Raw genomic sequence first — 19,706 nt, forward strand, 5'->3', positions numbered from 1 at the left:
GGTATCCAATGGTTGGTTTTCCTGCGCAGTGGGCAGTGGTTAGCCAGAAGATTTTCCTGGTATCTGTGGAAGGGGCAGTGGTGGGAGGGCCTTGGGTGATTTTAGTCGTCAAGAGAGGGGAATGAGTTGGCTTGGAGTTATTTTCGTGCTCAGTGGGGAGAGCCTTTACGTCTAACTTTCTTTCACCGCCAATAAGGGGAAGGGCCAACTACAGTGGGGTTGTCATATAACTAGTTGACCCTCGCGCATTTAATGCCACCCTCACAGTGTTACCTACCAACGAAATACCAACATTATGTCAAGCTACTTTCCATTTTTATATATTAAGAGACAAATACAGAAAATGTTTCACGGTATGACATTTTTTTTTCACCTGTAGCAGCTTGCATATAACTGCTTATCTTTCCTCTGGTTCAGGTATATGGCGGCCATCTTCTCTTTTGCTTGAATAAAATAAGGCTGTTCAGGTGTGACATTTCGAAGCATACTGAGTGCCAGCTCTATATCACCACGTATAACAGCAAGGTCCGCATTAGCAATTGTAACACGTAACTCTTCAGAGGTGCCTGAAAATTCATTGATGGCATCTTGCATCACTTTGGCAGCTTCATGCTGCAGAAACACAAAGAAAGGCTTTTCTATTGCTATCAGAAAATCATCATAATTATATATAACATTTACTAGTGAAACACCTGCATGTAAATTACATGTCATGCACAAGATAATGTAGGATCACAATCTAGTCCATGTCAAGGAGGCTTTATTGTTTATAAATAATAATCTAATCTAAGTTTTATGTAAATATAAAGCTGTTAATAGATATTTATGTTTATTGATGTAATAATAAAGGCTGGCTTTATTAATATTCTAGTACTCATGAAGTTAACTTTACCATATCAGAAACAAGTTAAATCCAAATAATACTTTCATTAGAATACTTGCATTTATAGATCACCTTTCACGTTGAAATATGCTTGCTACAGTAAAAATAACTTTTTTCATTACCTGCTCTCCATTCATACGGTGAGCATCTGCTAGCTCCAAAAAAACAGAAACACGATCAGTTATGCTAAATTCAATTTTTCTGCTTTTTGATTTGGTTGCACTTCCAGTTTTCCTCATTGCAGGTAAACCTGCAGCTATCTGCAAGGTCTTAATGGCTTCCTGAACATCGCCCATTTTCTTCTGAGTCTGTGCTCTAATCAAATGATACAGGGGATGTTCACGAACCTGGAATGGAAATTCATTTGAGGTAAGAGAAACAAGATCAAGGTTTTTCCAATTGTTTTCAGCTTATTATTTGCCTTTCTCCTACTGCCAATAACTCAGAATATACAACATATGTATCTACTGAAAGGAGTGTTTAATGGACTTCAATTTCTATAATTCCTTCATGATTTTAAAAAGCTATGTCCAGGGACTTAAAGGAAGCTTAACATTTCAAAGTAATAAAAGGCTTACTTCCCATGAAGAAATTTTCCTGTTTTAATTTATTTTCATCCATTATCTATATAATCTATTAGATTCATATTAGTGTGTTTAAATTTCTATCTAGAATACAAGAATTTTTAGAAACAGTAAAAGGACATCTGTTCCACAATAGTAATTAATATAGAAAGAGAGACATGTATGCCCTTCATTATTCTCCCCCTATCACAAAAAGCATGTCCTGAAACCAGAAGGAAAAGAGAGAAGATTAGGCCAACACAGGAGAATAGTCAGATCTGTCAATAGAAAGATCCAGGAACTTATCTGGAGCAAGCAATTATGATAGCTTAAACCCCAAAAGGAGCAGAAATAAATAAAAGTAAAAAATAATACTGACCCATTGCAAGGGGAGGGGTGGGTGGTGGGGGGGGGGGGGGGGGGCGCAGAAAATTTCTGCTGTATGTTAACAAAATTAAAATTGAATTACTAAAGATCAAGCCTACGATTTTATTGCACAAAATGCAAAGAAAGACTTTGCCCATATTGGAGGGCATGGCAAATTGTGACAAAGATTGTGAAAGACCACAGGAGGATAGCGTAGCAGAGTGGGCAGGTGGGAGGTGGCAGATGCAGATCAATGCAAACAATCTGAAGTGATACATATTAGAAGCACGAATAGGGAAAAGAAATACATTTTAAATTGTAAGATATTAAATGAGAATAAAGTAGAGGGATTTTACTGTTCAAATCATTAAAGTAGAGAAGGCCATAAAAAGGAGACTGAATACTTGGTTTTGTATATAGAAGCAAACAGGTAATATCTAAATTTTACAAGATCTTGTCTGGATTATTGTGTACAGTTTTGGGCACCCTATTAAAGAAATTATATCAAAGGTTAGATATCACAAAGCGGTGCTACAATCAAGAGAACAGAGCAAAACTCTGTAGCCCTATCACATATAGTTAAAGAAAGATGGTGGACAACCAGGCAACCTATAGGACAACAAGCCTCCAGGAAAATTCCCTTCCTAAACCACGGTGGAATCGAGCATGTGAATACAAAAGACAAGGTTGAAGAATTTGCAAGTGGCTTCAGCTGAAAGTGCTGAGTGGATAATGCTATGTAGCATCCTCCCAAGGTCACCATCATTGATGTCAGTTTCCAGTCACTTTAGTTCACCTCACGTGACACAAACAACTATCTGAGAGCATTGGACACAGCAAAGACTATGGGCCCTGCCAACATCCTGGTTGTAGTATTGAAGACTTGCACACAAGAGCAAAGTGTTCCCTGTTTTAGACAGCTATGACCACTGGCATCTGCCCCACAAGGTGGAGGATTGCCCAGATATGCCCTTTTGGAAAAAAGAGAGATAAATCGAAGCTGGCAAATTACGGAATTATCAATTTTCTCCCAATCAAGAGTATAATGAAGGAAGGCGTCATTAATAAAAGAAAGACAGACTTTCACAACCTCTTAACGTCCCAAAGCGCTTTATAGCCAATGTGGGATAAATATTGGCCATGACTTCGGGGATAACTCCCCTATTCTTCTTCGAATAATGCCAGGGAATCTCTACTATCTGGTTTAACGCCTCATCCAAGAAATAGCACCTCCAATAGTGCAGCACTTTCTCAGCATTGCACGGGAGTGTCAGGCTACATTTTTGTGCTTAAGTTTCAGAAATGGGACTTGAACCCACAACCTTCTGACTCAGAGGCGAGAGTGCTACCAATTGAACCATGGCTGACACTGCAACACTAACTCACCAATAATCTGCTCGCCAACGCTCAGTTTAGGTTCCATTGGAGCTACTTCACTCCAGACTGCAAAATAGGTTTGATTTTGACATAGGTGCAAGAGCTGAATTCCAGAAAAGATAGCAAGGAGCCCTAGCAAAACCAAAACCAATGGGGTCAAAGGAACAACTCCAGTGGCCGGGTGTCAGACCTCATATAAAGAATGATGGCTGTGGTTGTTGGAGGCATCACCAACCCAGGACATCACTGCCAGAGTTCCTTAGGGAAGCATCCTCGGCCCAAACATTTTCAGCTGCTTCGTTAATGACTTTCACAGCTGCATAAGGTTGGGAGTGGGGCTCTTTGCTGACAATTCTAGTCTTAAGCTCCATACAAAATTTATGTAATAATGAAGCAGATCATGTCAGCTACAGCAGAACTAGATAATATCCAGAGTTAGACTGACAAGAGCCAGGTAACATTTGCACAACAGTGCCAGGCAATGACCATCTTGAACAAGAGAAAGACAAATTGTATCTCCTTGACTGTCATCTGCATCATCATCACTGAGTCTGCTATCAGCAACATCCTGGGTGTCATCACTGACCAGAAACTGATCTTGATCAGTCATATCAACACTGTGGCTACAAAAGCAAGGAATAGTCTGGATAATTTTCAACGAGCGGCTCATGTCCTGACCCCTCAAAGTCTCTCCGCCATCTACAAGGCTCAAGTTAGGAATGTGATGGAACACTCATCACTCGCTGCAACAAAACTCAAGAAGCTCGACACCGTCGAGAACAGAGCAGTTTGTTTGATCAGTGCCTCAACAGCCACATCCTCCAGCACCAGCACACTGTGGCTGCTGTATATACAAACTACGAGGTGCACTGCAGTAACTCACCAAGGTTACTTTGACAGCACCTCCCTGCCCTGTGACTTTCATCATCAAGAAAGATAAGTATAATAATGTTATGGGAACACCATCAGCTCCAAGTTCCCCTCTAAATTACACACCATCCTGACTTCAACATATAATCACTGTTCTTTCAACTTCTTCAGAACCTTGGAATTCCCAACCGAACATCCTAGTGGGAGCACCACCATCAAAAGGACTGCAGCGGTTCATGGAGAAAGGCCCACCACTACGAAGGATGGGCAACAAATGTAGTTTTACCAGTATCACCCACATGGGTGGGCTAGATGGACCAAAATGTGTCGTCTTCTGTCTGAAACTGTTACATTTAGAACAAATAAATAAAACAAAATATAAAAGCAATGGGAAAGATGCAGTTTTACTTATTTAGACAGAGCTGAGAAATTAGGGCTTTTGTCACTCAAGTTGGGAAGATTAAGGGGTGACCGAATAGAGTTTATGATGTAACATCTCACTTACAAGAGGAATGAACAATAGGGCACAAATATAAGACAAGTACAAAAAGATTCAGAGGTTAGAAAGCATTGCTTCAGAGGGTGGTTAGAAAGTAGAATTCTCTGCCACATACCTTGGTTAAAGCAGAGTCAATGAAGCCCTTTAAAAAGGCCTTAGATAGTTGCTTGAAAAAGATCAATATTATGTGGAACTAAAAGAATGGTACTAGGTTAGCAGCAGAATGACTCTTTAAAATTTAAATGGCCAAGACACCAATGCAATCAATCACATAAGACTTAGTTACTGCTTTTCAAAATGCATATTATTTTACCACCCCCCCCACTTTAATCAGCAGTATGGCCACACAACATTACAAGCACGCTTCTGTGGTCTGCCACAGCAAATCTCCAGCTCCGTTCAGGCAGATTACCCAAGAAGGATGGACTGCCTGTATGGAAAATTCAAACGACTCTCAAGCCAGAAAATAATCTTGGGGTCAGGGATACACCCTTGTGGCGGTCAACAGTCCTGCCACTATGTAGTTCAACTGTCATAATGAATGAGTGGAAGATTTAGGTTATAACATTTAGTAAATATGCACAGAAAAAAAGATTATGAGTTTAAATTATTTTAATATTCTTGGGTGTGTTATAAGAATAAAGGAAAGTTGGATTAAAAACTAAAAATCTGTACTGATACTTTAATAAACAATAGTTTGTGCTCTATTAAATTCACCTCAAAATTATAACTCAAACACAGTTCCAGAGAATGTGAGCAGAGTTTAAAATTTTCTTGAGACAGGTAAACCTGAGCCATCAGGAGGTGGGCATCTGCATATGAAGGATTCTGTTCGAAGCAATGCTGCAGATTGCTTTGGGCAGCCTCAACATCACCTGTTAAAGAAGAAAAAGCATAAAATGTAGAAATTCTAATCCAGATCGTGCTGTAACATTTTCAGTTGTAAATTCTAAACTAGTTAAGACTATTGTGTAAGCAGTCCCAGATTGTGTCTTTTGTCATAACTATTTCTGCAAGTCTACTTCACATTTGCATGCCATGTAATACAAAGATGTTTTTACTTGTGGGGATCATTTTTTGTCATTTTGAATTCCAGATACAAGGAACAGCAAAACTATTATACACTATGGATGTGCCGATATGTGCAACAAACTGCAAGATGTCTATGGGCTCAAATTTCCCAAACCCCTTTTTCTGTTGCCCCCACCCAAGGTGCGCTGCTTTTGTCCGCCTCCAAGCGCGCCGAAAATCTTCCTCCCGATTCTGGCTGCTCCCCAGCCTCTCCTCGGTAGTGGTGTAGCGTGGCCCAGTGGATTGGGGGCGGAGCCAGGTCCCGGCACTGCACATGCGCACTAGAGTCTGTACACGTGTAGTAACTCCTGGCAGGCCGAATCTGTGAGTACATGCTGCAGGTTGTGTGGGAGGAGCCCGAAGCACGGCGTCCCTAGCCCTGGCCGAATGGGCTCCCTCATCGGCGGCCCGCTAAGGTAGGACTTCTATTTTTTTTTATTTGTTATCTACTGATTGATTGCTTATTACTTTGGTCTTGGTGCTTTAGGTGCAAGGTTCCTTCTATTTTTTTATTTGTTAATTAATTGCTTATTACTTTTAGTGCTTGGTGCAAATGTACTGCTTTGTTTAGTGCTTGGTGCTTTTAATGTATTTATGCTTCTTTAATGCTGTTGTGAAGGTGTTTAATGCTTTTCAAGGTCCCCTTCCCTTCCCCCCCACCTCAATCTCTGGCTGCCTGTGCTGATTTCTTAAGTCACCGCAAGGTTTTTCTGAAGGTACGAGAGTGCCCACTTACGCTGGCCTAAGTTAGTTTGGAGTAACTTTTAGCTGGCTAAGCTTGCTGAAATGGCCAAAACAGGCATAAGTGACTGGTAATGCCCCCTTTTGAAAAAAAACTAAACTTTAAAAAAACCTAACTAACTCACTTACACTGGTGCAAATTAAATGGCCAGAATTGCAACTAAAAAGATACTCCAGAAAAATCAAGTTGCTCCAAAAAAAGAGAGCAATTCCTGAGGAAATTTGGGTCCTATATCTTTATATCTGAATAGCCATTATATAGGATTAATGGCACATCCTTTGTTATATACAAATTTAAAAATATAGGGGTAAGCAGCTTCATGTTTTTGCACAACATGAAATGCTAGTGATCTTTGAATGAAGAGGTTATATAGAGCAATAAAACATCCAGTATTTGTCTCCTCAAACAAACTGAAAAGTATTGTTGTAATAGAAATAAAGCCCGTACATTTTTTTTTTTTTAAGTACCATTACAATATAAATACCTGCCAAGTACTTGACTCTGGCCATCAGAAAGGAAGCTTCCAATAGTCCTGGCACTGTCTTCACTACAGTCTCCAACACTGAAGCACAATGTTTCAGCAATGGAGAGAGAGGCTGACCAAGAGCTGCAGGCTGAAACAAATGAGGCTGTCATGGCTAGAAGTCCAATGCTTCACAATAAAATATACAAAACAAATACAAACCAGGAACACTGAATAACTGAATTTCCTTAATAACTTTCAAAACATGCAGTTTCTACCTTTTCAGATCTTAAAATAGACTTTTTGTATTTTTTTTAAAAACCAAAATGTTCCAGTTACTGTAAAACGATAAATAAAAGTTCTTAGCTGTTTAATTATGAACATCGAAGCTCAGCATTAAAAACAGAAAATGCTAGAATCACTCAGCAGATCAGGCAGATTGCAGTTCTGATCAAAGATAATCAACATAAAACGTTAACTATGTTTCTTTCTCTACAGATGCTGCCCGAGCTGCTGAGCGCCATCGGTATTTTTTGTTTTATTTCAGATTTCCAACATCGCACTATTTTCTTTTGTTTTACTAAAACTTATGAATTCCATTGAATTTCCCATGTCAATTTACTTCAGGGCACGTTTACATTACAATAAATTTTTCTGTGCTTAATATTTTATGCTGTTAGTATTGATAAAAATAAGATTTCAACCTTAGTGTGTTTATATTTTGTATTTTACCATTATTTGTTCTAATTTGTGGCTTAAATAAAAGAAAAATAGATAAAATATCAAACTTCTAGGGTCGATGAAAAAGCCACTCAGAAATCTCTAAAAAATAGTAAGACTAACTTTGAATGCTTCTATTCTAGGATACATATAATATGAACTTTACATTCATGTTTCTATATTAATATCATAGCATAGAAGTAATAACTCCATTTAAAAAAACATATTGCCTGAATGACCAGTAGGTTCTCCCTAGAAGTTTTTTTTATACTTCTTAATTTCATGGGCACACAATGATATATGACAGATGAAAATGCACTTGGCTCCAGTGTTCTACAATTACCTTTCACATGGAAATACATGCAACTTTTTTTTTTAAATCAAAGGTTTGGTGGTTTTTACCTTTTTCTGACTCCATTTGTTGAAGTCCTTTCATTTCTAATCTGAATAAAACATTAGTACAGTTGCCTGTCACAACAGACAGCATCTCAATTTGTTGGATTATAATTTAAAGTCATTATAAGAGTTTCCAACAGCCACACTTCTTTGTAAATAATTTTGTTTGTTTGTTTCTTGGCAACTTTAAACAATTAAAAAAACTAATTTGAAAAACAAGCTGAAGGAACTATACTTTCACTAATAAAAACATATTGCATTAAGTATTTAATCATTCTTAGTTACAAAGCTGGACCAGTAAACAAAACTCTAGACAGGTAATATTTCTCCTTTTCAGTTTTAGATCCAACTATGCAGACCTACAATACAGATGTTTATGATGTTTCCACATATATTTCTGTAAATATTAATTTAATATTGAACGGTTACCTGTGTGGGACAGAAGGCAAGGTATTCACGAATAATTTCGAGCAAAAAGTCAGGATTTAATTTTTCATAGTAGTGAACTCCTAGAGGCAGGCCTTGCAAGGAGGAGAAATGAGTGTCAACAGCATCATTTAACAAATTAATTACTTCATCCTGTCCCTTGTGCTTCTTCACTGCCAAAACTGCACACAGGAAAGACAGTTCCTGAAAAAACATATTAAAGGTGATTTAATTTTTTTTTTCTACTTTAATAACCTTTCCTTTCAGACAGGTGATTTTCTGATCAATATACCTGAGATTCAGATCAATATACCTCATCTTCAGATACAAAGTGGATATTACTGATTGAAAAATGGATGGAGATCCAACATGCAAGATTTGTACCCATTTTGCACATCACACATATTTTCAGTGAGGGATTTCAAGGGTGAAGGAAGCACCTGCCTAAAATAGCCAGCTTAATTTGAATATGGTGTCCTAATTTTGACAGAACACAATTTCCCAACCTTCGTGTATGCCTAACATGGAGTCCTCTAATCATCCATATAAAATTGGCATCCAAGGTTGCCCGGTACGGAGCAGTAAATTAAAAGTTCATTTGAAGGATTCCTTTGTGCCAATTATTGTTGTGCAGGTACCCCTCCAAAACAGCTGCAATAGTTTTCTTTTAATTCATTCATAGGATGTGGGTGTCATTGGCAAGGCTAGCAGTTATTACCCATCCCTAATTGCCCTTAAGATGGTGGTAAGCCACCTTCTTGAACCACTGTAGTCCGTGTGGTGAAGGTAATCACACAGCGTTGTCAAAAAGTTCCAGGATTTTGACCCAGCAACGATGAAGGAACGGCAATATATTTCGAACTCAGGATGGTTTGTAAAGTGGAGGGGGGAAAAAGCGCAATGGATTTCTCCAAGGGAATCCCCCTGTAGTTTAGTCAAGGAACAGGAGGACCAAGGGGAGGCCAGGCTGCACCATTACCAGAATCTACAGGCAGAGATACAAATGCTTCCATTTGTCAAAGGAACAATCCCACACTGGCTGCAAATGACAAAGGATGACATCATTGATATGGCAGCCGTGCTGCAAGCTCTACATTGAACTGTCACAAGCAAACACCGAGAAACAGACTGCAGAATCATCCCTCAGGTCTGCTGCTAACGCAGGAGTGGTCGATTATGAATACAATTAAAGAATGGCTTAGGTATTTAAATGTAAGACAAAGCTGCAAGATATTGATGCTACAACTAGCATCCAATTTTTGACCAACCTTTTTGTTGATAACCTTCATAAAAGAAAATTTCAACCTTCATGACTTCATGAAAATTCCAGTCTTCTTGACTTTATATATTCTTAAATTTTCAGCTCTCATGCTAACACAAACAAATATCATGAGTATCATTTTAGTACTATTAACCCAATAAAATTAAAAAGTCTAATTTTTAATTAAAAAAATAAGCACTTTACTTTTGCTTGTCCTGTATTTTCTTTTATTCCTAATTTTCTTTCTTTCCTACTTCTAAGATTTTAATTTACCTAATTTTAAAAATCAACCGATTCACACCAATGGTTTTAATTTTAAAAATTGTAAACCAGGACTAGTTTGTGAGTAACTCTATCCAATGTATCTGGCACCGATTTAGAAACCAGGACTTGTTTGTGAGTAACACTACCCAATGTATTTGGCACTGATTTAGAAGGTGCATAGGAACCATGTGTCCCCCCCCTCATCTTAATGGTTCTCAAATCTGAGGTGATTGCTTTGTCTCGATCAAGATGGGCTCATTGTTGTACTGCACCTTGCCATCAGTGTTTGCAGTTAAACCAGTGGATTCTGTGGTTCAAATTCCCCATACCCCAGGGACCAGTCTCCATAGCTCCTGGGACTGCAGGAAATTTTAATCTGTTGACCTAACTGCAAACACGGAGAACTGAGTAGCCAGATTGTAAACGCAACCAAAGATATGCAATTTCAGTTGTAATAGAAATAATTGGAAAATATATATATTGAAGTACATCTTGGTCAACATTTTTTAGCAAGTGTTTTCATTTTTTATATTGTATATCTAAATTAACATCTTTGACTGCAGTATCATCTCATTAACTCAGTCAAAATAGCCAAGTTTAGAATATGCCATTTTTATTTGAGTACCAAGAGGACATTGCAGTAGCTGTGTGTGTTACCTTCAATAATAGTTTGCTTTCAGTCATTATTTCTCAAGAAGAGTATTTCCTTCAGTACCCAGTGGAATTAATAAACACTGAATTGACCAACTGAATTATATTTTACATTCGTATAACACTTACAATCTATTAAGATATTTAAAATTAGCTTAATTAAATCATTGGAGATGGACTTTATAAGGAATTTAAGAGGGAACCACTTTCACAAATTGTAGTATCGTATTGATTCTGTAGAATAGCTTTTATGTCAGATTTGTGGGATACTCAGCATGAAGCCAACCTAAACAAGTCAGCATTTTTACATGTTCAATGCAATTTAGTTGAGTAGCAAGGCTGATGCACAGTTGTTTGGAAGCTGAAAGTATCGTATATTTTATTGGTTCTCTAAAAATCCAAATGGCTGGCTATCCATTAATAGTACTGCGTTTTAAATTTTTATTTAGCACAATTTCATTAACATAACACAGTGATTCACTTCAAAACAATTCACTGCATGTGAAATGCTTTGGGACTTTTCTGAGAGGTATGATAAAGCACTATACAAATGCAAGTTCTTTCTTTCCTTAGTGTAAATTTTGAACAACCTTGAAATGATTGCCAATTGGATAGGTTCTGTTGTTGTTGGAGGCCGAGCTTGTAATTTATTTCACTGCTGCCTGTTTTACAATCAACTCTTCAAAATTAAATGTGAATGACTTTCCACAATTAGTTGCGCTCTTTATTTCAACACGTGCTGGTGAAATACAAGATTAAAGTTTTAAAAATTATTCCAGCCACACTATAGGTAATGCACTTTATTTGTTACTGCTGAGGTCTGTTCAGTAATGGGCATTTTTACTGCCTGCAAGACACTGCTCCTCTGACTCTGACTTCTTTCATGTACCCCCCATTCTTTCTGGTCCACTTTTGCTGCAGGGCCTTCAGCGACCTTGGTCCCAATCGAAGCTGTTTCCATCAATTCCTCCAATATGCAACTTCTTTCCTCACCTTCAAAACGATGAATGAACGGCAATATATTTCCAAGTCAGGATGGTTTGCAAATTGGAGGGGGAAAAAAGCCTCCATAAAACTAATCTCTTGGGCTGTGCCTTTAGTTACCTCTCCGAACACTTGCTTGTCATTATGAAATGCCTTTGGATGTTGTACATTAAAAAGTTGCTATATAAATGCAATTTTCCAGCAAAATTGTGGTCATCAGCGAATATAGAAATTTGTAGATTTATATTCGGATGTTAAATTACTTGCTTTAGCCACCAGCTGCGTACAGAACTGCATAGCAAACTTTATTGTTTCGAACCTGTGTGCAATAAAATTGCACAGTTTCTTTATTGAGAGATACTCTGACTGAAGCAAAGGCAACTGGGGCAGGCTCATGGCTGAAACTTGGCAGCTAATTAATTTTTGTCTCGTGTTTTCAGTTAAATCAACAGATTCAAATTTCAGGGATTTGTGCCATCAATCACCATGGTTCTCTGGAACACGAGAAATTTGAATCCACAGATTTAACTGCACACCCATAGAAGGAGGCCGCCAGCTGGCAAGTTGCGGTAATTCATCCATCCTGAACAAGCAAAGGCAATTTCATCATGCCGATATAGTTCTTGGCTGGCCAATTGGCTGCATGTCCACATTTACAGTTAAATCAGCAGTGCAGATTTCCTGTGATCCACAGAGCTGCTATATCGATGACCAAACGTGCACTAAACTTGAATCATGGGGCTAGACTTTCCACTTTGCTGGCTATCGCCCCAAAAATGGGCGATGTTCCAGCCTTCATGATCACTGGAACATCGCCCATTTTTAGGATTGCGACTTTCGGTTCAGCGATAGCCCAGCGATGTGAAATGGGCTCAGCGATAGCCCAGCAACGTGGAAGACAAAGCTTCCCTAGCAACGGCCTTCTGCGCATGCGTTTTTTTTTTGGTGGCCAGGTTTTCCTGCGTCTCGGGAGATCAGGGGTCATCCACACATGCGCAGAAGGCAAAGGGGGGAAGAGAGACAGACAGAGAGAGAGAGACAGAGAGAGAGACAGAGAGAGAGACACAGAGAGAGAGACAGAGCAGGTTCACGTTAAATAATACATATAAACAGCAGTTTTACTGAAAATGAGAGATAGAAAAAGCAGTGTTACTGAAAACAAGAGAAAAAGCAGTTTTACTATGTCTGACTCGGATCACAGCATGCATGATGTGGAGGGAGGCAGGAAGGAACAGGGCCAAGCCTTTCTCTGATGAGGCCAACGAGGCCCTTGTAGTGGAGGTGCACTCCCGGTGGGCCCAATTAACCCGGGGTGCTAAAGGGAAACCCCCACCCCGGGTGTATTGCAGGATATGGGGAGAGATTGCAGACATGGTCTCCTCGGTGTGGCATGAGGCAAGGGGCGCCGACCAGTGTCGGAAAGCCTGGTTGCTTCAGCAAGAGTAAGTAGGATTTTTTTTGTTGTAAAGATGAAAATTGTATTTATGATTAATCTCCTGGATTAAGTTTAAGCTTGTTATTCTTACATATATTCCCTGCTAAGATCCGGACAAGGCTATGGAATCTGTGCCCTTTTTAAGCCTTTCTAGCTGCTGTCACTTACACAGTGACCCATCATGGACTTGGGGGGGGGGGGGGGGGGGGCGCGGAAGAGCTGCCCTTGCTCACTGTCTGCCCTGGGATACTTTTGTACATTTGTTCCTGTCATTCTAATTGCCGCGTTCAATGGAGATTGTAGTCGAGAAAGATGAAGCGTCAAGCATTAGTTCCTAAACAGAATCTTTGTTATAACCGTACATCAATTGCGGATAAAAACCCTATTAGCACATAAAGTTGGAAATTGTTGTCTTTCCATGATAGTACCTAGTCAATTAGCTTATGCCATGCTCTTTTCACTTTTGCAGAGGAAGACATCTTACAAAAGGGCGCAGCAGAGGCGCACTGGAGGGTACCTTGCTCAGCTCCAACCGCTGACCGACCGAGAGGAGCGAGCAGCCGCAACTGTCGGGAGCCAGTCGCTCAGCCACCACCCGTGGTGTTGCAGAGCCCTCAGATGCGTCATGTGAGTAACGTGTCAAGCAGTGTTAAAATAATGTAACATCATTTCATTATAATATACGAATGATCACGTTATGTCCCCTCTCTGCCCGCTCCCCATAATCATTCTATCTATCTCCGACTGAGCCAGCCTCCACAGCTCTCGGTCACTAGATTCCACATAGATGTACTACCATATGATGCATTATTATGTAACGTTGCTTGGTCTCATTTATTGTGGTAGTGCTGCTCCTGCTTCGTATGCCAGCGCAGCGCAAGAATGTTTACCATTCTGTTCTAATAAGTTCAATAGTGTTTTGCATGTCCAACAACACCGATGCGCAGCGAGGGAAGACCTCAACCTGCACGGATGCAGGTGGTCCTTACAGGTGGGGAGGAGGAGGAAGACGAGCAGCCAAAATCCACATAGCCTGACAAAGATATGGAGGAGGATGCCCCTAGCATCCCACCAGTGGAAATGTCACCTGTGGGACCTGTGGCCATGACGTCGCCTTCTTCGACTGAGGCAGCAGGACCAAGCAGCGTGCAGCTAGCGATGCCAAGGCGCACATTAGTGCCCTCACAGATCCCACGGAAGTCGAGTCAGTAAGTTGAGCATATGCCTATCCTGGCCGATCGCATAGAGTTTGACTCGACTGTGCGAGGAGACCGTCGCCATAAGTCGCGACCATCTCCAGGTGTTTGTGGCCTTCACGGAGGACTTCTCCCGGGTGTCACAGCAGACGCTCATGGAGATGCGTGCGCAGACCGCTGCCACTAACGCCTTGCGGCATGCATTGTTGGCGGAACACGGCTCTGCACCCGAACGTACCATGATGCCGCAGACCACGAGCACTTCCTTCTGACTTGGAAGGGGATTCCCCAGCTTTGTCTTCCCCTCCAACACCACCATTGCACCCACCCCACCTCCCCAAACAGGCGATCGCGCCACCATCACCCCCACCACGGCAGAAAGTCTTGACGTTGCCCACTGCACACCAGTGTCGTCTCAGTGCCACCCAGGGACCAAAACGGGCAGGTGGGGCTAAGATGGGGGGGGGGGGGGGGGGGGCGGGGAGGATCTGGAGGGAAACGTGGCCGCAGGTGCTGATACTGTTTTATTATTATTGTTTTATTGTTGGGGTGTGGGTTGAGGTTGGGTGTTGAAATAATTAATATTGTTAATTTAATTTTTAAAAATTTCAATTTACAATTGTTGTGTAGTGTCTTCTAATAACGTTAAGTTAAGCAAAAACTGTTGTAAAACAATGGCAAGGCCAGACCAGGCAAGTATGAAACATAACTCAACGCAAACGCAACCGTTGTTTTGCGGTTACCATAAGTGTAACTGTGACCGTCACCAATGTAAGTTCATGCAAAGCGTTCATTTGTGAGCTGCTGACGCAACAGTTTTGCAGCCGCATAACTCCCACAGAGTTTTTCCAGTCTTGCAGGGGGGCGTGGGGCCATGGATTCATTACCAGGCTCATTGCCCTTCCCGAGGTCCTCACCAGCCTCCTCCTCCTCCTCCTCGTCGTCGTCTGTCTCTTACGCCTCCACTCCTTCCTGAGGTGGACCGGCAACCCCATCTGGCAATTATTGTCCTCTCCTTATAGCTAGATTATGCACCATGCAGCACACCACAAGAAACTCAGCAACCTGGTCAGGATGGTATGGTAGGCTGCCTCCAGAGTGGTCCAGGCATCTGAAGTGCTGCTTGAGCACTCCAATTGTCTTTGACGATATTGCGTGTAGCTATGTGGCTTTCGTTGCAACGCTTCTCTGCTTCTGTCTGGGAATTACGCAGGGGAGGTATGAGCCAACTGGCAAGGCCATATCCTTTATCCACCAGCATCAAACCATGAAAAGAGTGGCTCAAGTAAATGTTGGTCCCTTAGAGAACGAAACCGGGGAATTAGTAATGGAGAACATGGAGATGGCAGAAACTCTAAACAAGTATTTTGTATCAGTCTTTATATTCCATCTGCCAAATTTTTGTCCGCTCACTTAGCCTGTCTATGTCCTTTTGCAGAATTGTTGTGTCCTCCTCACACATTGCTTTTCCTCCCATATTTGTATCGTCAGCAAACTTGATTACGTTACACTCAGTCCCTTCTTCCAAGTCGTTAATATAGATTGTAAATAGTTGGCGTCCCGGCACTGATCCCTGTGACACCCCACTAGTTACTGGTTACCAACCAGAGAATGAACCATTTATCTCGACTCTCTGTTTTCTGTTAGTTAGCCAATCCTCTATCCATGCTAATATATTACCCACAACTCCATGAACTTTTATCTTGTGCTGTAACTTTTTGTTAAATGCCTTCTGGAAGTTCAAATACACCACATCCACTGGTTCCCGTTTATCCACCCTGCTTGTTACATCCTCAAAGAATTCCAGCAACTTTGTCAAACATGACTTCCCCCTTCATAAATCCATGCTGACTCTGCCTGACCAAATTATGCTTTTCCAAATGTCCTGCTACTGCTTCTTTAATAATGGACTCCAACATTTTCCCAACCACAGATGCTAGGCTATAGTTTCCTGCTTTTTTGGATAAGATTATGAGGGGGCTTGACAAGGTGAATGCAGAGAGGATGTTTCCACTGATGGGGGAGGCTAGAACTAGAGGGCATGATCTTAGAATAAGGGGTCGCCCTTAAAACAGAGATGAGGAGGAATTTCTTGTCTTAGAGGGTTTTAAATCTGTGGAATTTGCTGTCTGGGAGAGCTGTGGAAGCTGGGACATTGAATACATTTAAGACAGAACTAGTTAGTTTCTTGGGCGATAAGGGGTTATGGGGAGCGGGCGGGGAAGTGGCGCTGAGTACATGATCAGATCACCCATGATCTTACTGAATGGCGGAGCAGGCTCGAGGGGCCGTATGGCCTACTCCTGTTCCTATTTCTTATGTTCTTATGTCAGAGACAGCGCTCTCATGCAGAATGTGCGCATCATGGATGCTGCCTGGAAATTTAGCATTTAACTGCCATGATAATTTGGTTGGGGTCGTCAACGAGCTGCACATTCAGGGAGTGGACTCCCTTTCGGTTATGTAACACTTCTGCGTTCTGTAAAGATGCTTTCAGGGCGACGTGCGTGCAGTCTATTGCTCCCTTCACCTTGGGGAAGTTTGCTATTCTCGAGAAACCCAAAGCACTCCCGGTCTGCGCCTCCCTGGTCAAAGGGAAGCTTATAAAGTCCATCCTGCGAGCATAAAGGGCTTCAGTCACCTGTCAAGTGGAGCAGTGTGTGGCGTGCCGAGAGATACCACAGATGTCGCCAGCTGAAGCTTGAAAGGAGCCCGATGCGTAGAAGGATAGTGCCGCAGTAACCTTTACCTCAACGGGCAGTGCGATTCTGATGGTGCTGGTAGGTTGCAGATCCCCCTTGATGAGCTGGCATATCTTATCGATGACCACCTTTCGAAAGCGCAGCCTCCTAAGGCACGTGTTATCAGACAAGTTGAGGCAAGATTGATTTTCCTTGTAAATTTGTCAGTTGTACGGTCTCCTCCTCCGCCCTCATGTTAGTCTGCGACCTCTTCGATTGGCTCTTTCACGAAACCCTTCACTTAACTCAACCTCAGACGCCAGCAATTCAGCAGTTACAAGTAATGATAGAGAAGCTACAGGCCCCATCATTATCACTATTACTATCACTGTTGATATAAATGCCCTATTACTAAAGTAAATATAAATATAATTAAATATATATAATTATAAGTATGAATGTGAGTGGATCTAACAGTAAAAGACCGTTAAATAACTCACAAATTATAAGCCCCTTGTTTAACCAGCCTCCTCTCTTCCTCCGATGTTCAAAATGGTGTCGGTAGGGGCGAGTTCTGTGACGAAGGCCAGGGAAAAGCAACTATTCTCCAGCGATGTTCTCGGCGAGCGATCAGCCCGGAGATGTGCCAAAAGTTGCGCCTGGCGATGTGCGGGCGATCACCTTGGTGATGTGAGCCGAAAGTTGGGCCGGCATTTTTCCGGCAATGTACCGGCCGAACTTTGCACTTTTGAAGCAAAATGGGCGATAGCATGCAGTTTGGGGCAAGAATTGGGCACTAGCCCAGTGATGTGAGGTGCAAAGTTTAGCCCATGGATTTTAATGTGTGCATATACTACCACCAACTCAGGGGGACTCAGGTCTGACTGCGCACTGCACGTTTCAGTTCTACTCCACCACGTTTTGTGAAGGTTAGTGTCCTTTCTATTATGGAAGTGGAAGCATCTTACAAAAACATGATAAGCTGAAGAACTCTTAGCTGTTCAAAAACAATAGACTTGAAAATTGATCTGGTCATGTCATTTAAATTTAGTAAATGGGCTGCTGGTTTATTTTGTTCGTTCCTGGGATGTGGGCGTCGCTGGCAAGGCCAGCATTTATTGCCCATCCCAAATTACCCTCGAGAGGGTGGTGGCGAGCCACCTTGTTGAACCACTGCAATGTGTTTAGTGAAGGTACTCCCACAGTGCAGTTGGGAGGGGGCGGGGGCGGCGGAAAGAGATCTGGGATTTTGAGCTAGCGACGATGAAGGAACGCTGATATATTTCCAAGTCAGGATGGTGTGCAACTTGGAGGGGAATTTGCAGGTGATAGTGTTCCCATGAGTCTGTTGCCCTTGTCCTTCTAGGTGGTAGAGATCGAGGGTTTGGGAGGTGCTGTCAAAGATGCCTTAGCAAGTTGCTGCAGTGCATCTTGTAGATGGTAAACACTGCAGCCACGGTGTTCCGGAGGTGGAGGAGGGAGTGAATGTTTGAGGTGGTAGATGGGGTGCCAATCAGGGGGGCTGCTTTGTCCTGGATGGTGTCGAGCTTCTTGAGTGTTGTTGGAGCTGCACTCATCCAGGCATGTGGAGAGCATTCCATCACAATCCTGACTTGTGCCTTGTAGATGGTGGAAAGGCTTTGCAGGCTCAGGAGGTGAGACACTTGCAGTAGAATACCCAGCCTCTGACCAGCTCTTATAGACACAGTATTTATATGGCAGGTCCAGTTAAGTTTTTGGTCAATGGTGATCCCCCAGGATGTTGATGGTAGGGGATCCGGCAATGCTAATGCAATTGAATGTCACAGGGCACTGGTTTGACTCACTCTTGTTGGAGATGGTTATTGCTTGGCACTTGTGGTGCAAATGTTACTTGCCACTTATCAGCCCAAGCCAGAATGTTGTCCAGATCTTGCTGCAAGTGGGCATGGACTGCTTGATTATCTGTGGAGCTGCGAATGGAACTGGACACTATGCAATCATCAGCAAACTTCCCCACTTCTGACATTATGATGGACAGAAGATAATTGATGAAGCAGCTGAAACATAGAAAATAGATCCAGAAATAGGCCATTCGCCCCTTCGAGCCTGCAATGCCATTCAATGAGTTCTTGGCTGAATATGCAACTTCAGTACCCCATTCCTGCTTTCTCGCCATACCCCTTGATCTCCCTGGTCATAAGGACGACATCTAACTCCTTTTTGAATATATTCAGTGAATTGGCCTCAACAACTTTCTGTGGTAGAGAATTCCACAGGTTCACCACTCTCTGGCTGAAGAAGTTTCTCCGCATCTCGGTCCTAAATAGCTTATCCCTTATCCTTAGGCTGTGACCCCTGGTTCTGGACTTCCCCAACATTGGGAACATTCTTCCTGCATCTACCCTGTCTAAACTGGTCAGAATTTTAAACGTTTCTATGAGATCTCCTCTCATTCGCCTGAACTCCAGTGAATACAAGCCCAGTTGATCCAGTCTTTCTTGATATGTCAGTCCCGCCATCCCGGGAATCAGTCTGGTGAACCTTCGCTGCACTCACTCAATAGCAAGAACATCCTTCTTCAAGTTAGGAGACCAAAACTGTACACAATACTCCAGGTGTGGCCTCACCAAGGCCCTGTACAACTGTAGTAGCACCTCCCTGCCCCTGTACTCAAATCCCCTCGCTATGAAGGCCAACATGCCATTTGCTTTCTTAACCTCCTGCTGTACCCTGCATGCCAACCTTCAATGACTGATGTACCATGACACCCAGGTCTCGTTGCACCTCCCCTTTTCCTAATCTGTCAACATTCAGATAATAATCTGTCTCTCTGTTTTTAACCACCAAAGTGGATAAGCTCACATTTATCCACATTA

The 19,706-nt window shown here is 41.9% G+C and overlaps 1 protein-coding gene across 2 annotated transcripts in view; it reads right to left on the reverse strand.

Moving 5' to 3' along the window:
- ttc21b (tetratricopeptide repeat domain 21B) overlaps nt 1–19,706 on the reverse strand; it is a 181,668-nt gene that overhangs the window by 112,478 nt on the left and 49,484 nt on the right. For both annotated transcript variants that reach the window (XM_070875514.1, XM_070875515.1), the window contains exons 11-15: nt 8,380–8,580; nt 6,856–6,985; nt 5,276–5,433; nt 1,006–1,230; nt 374–612 (exon numbers count right to left, since the gene is read on the reverse strand). In XM_070875514.1, coding sequence (XP_070731615.1) covers nt 374–612; nt 1,006–1,230; nt 5,276–5,433; nt 6,856–6,985; nt 8,380–8,580 — 953 coding nt within the window. The remainder of the gene's footprint in view (nt 1–373; nt 613–1,005; nt 1,231–5,275; nt 5,434–6,855; nt 6,986–8,379; nt 8,581–19,706) is intronic.

Source organism: Pristiophorus japonicus, chromosome 3 (assembly GCF_044704955.1).
Source record: "Pristiophorus japonicus isolate sPriJap1 chromosome 3, sPriJap1.hap1, whole genome shotgun sequence".
Lineage (NCBI taxonomy): Eukaryota > Metazoa > Chordata > Chondrichthyes > Pristiophoridae > Pristiophorus > Pristiophorus japonicus.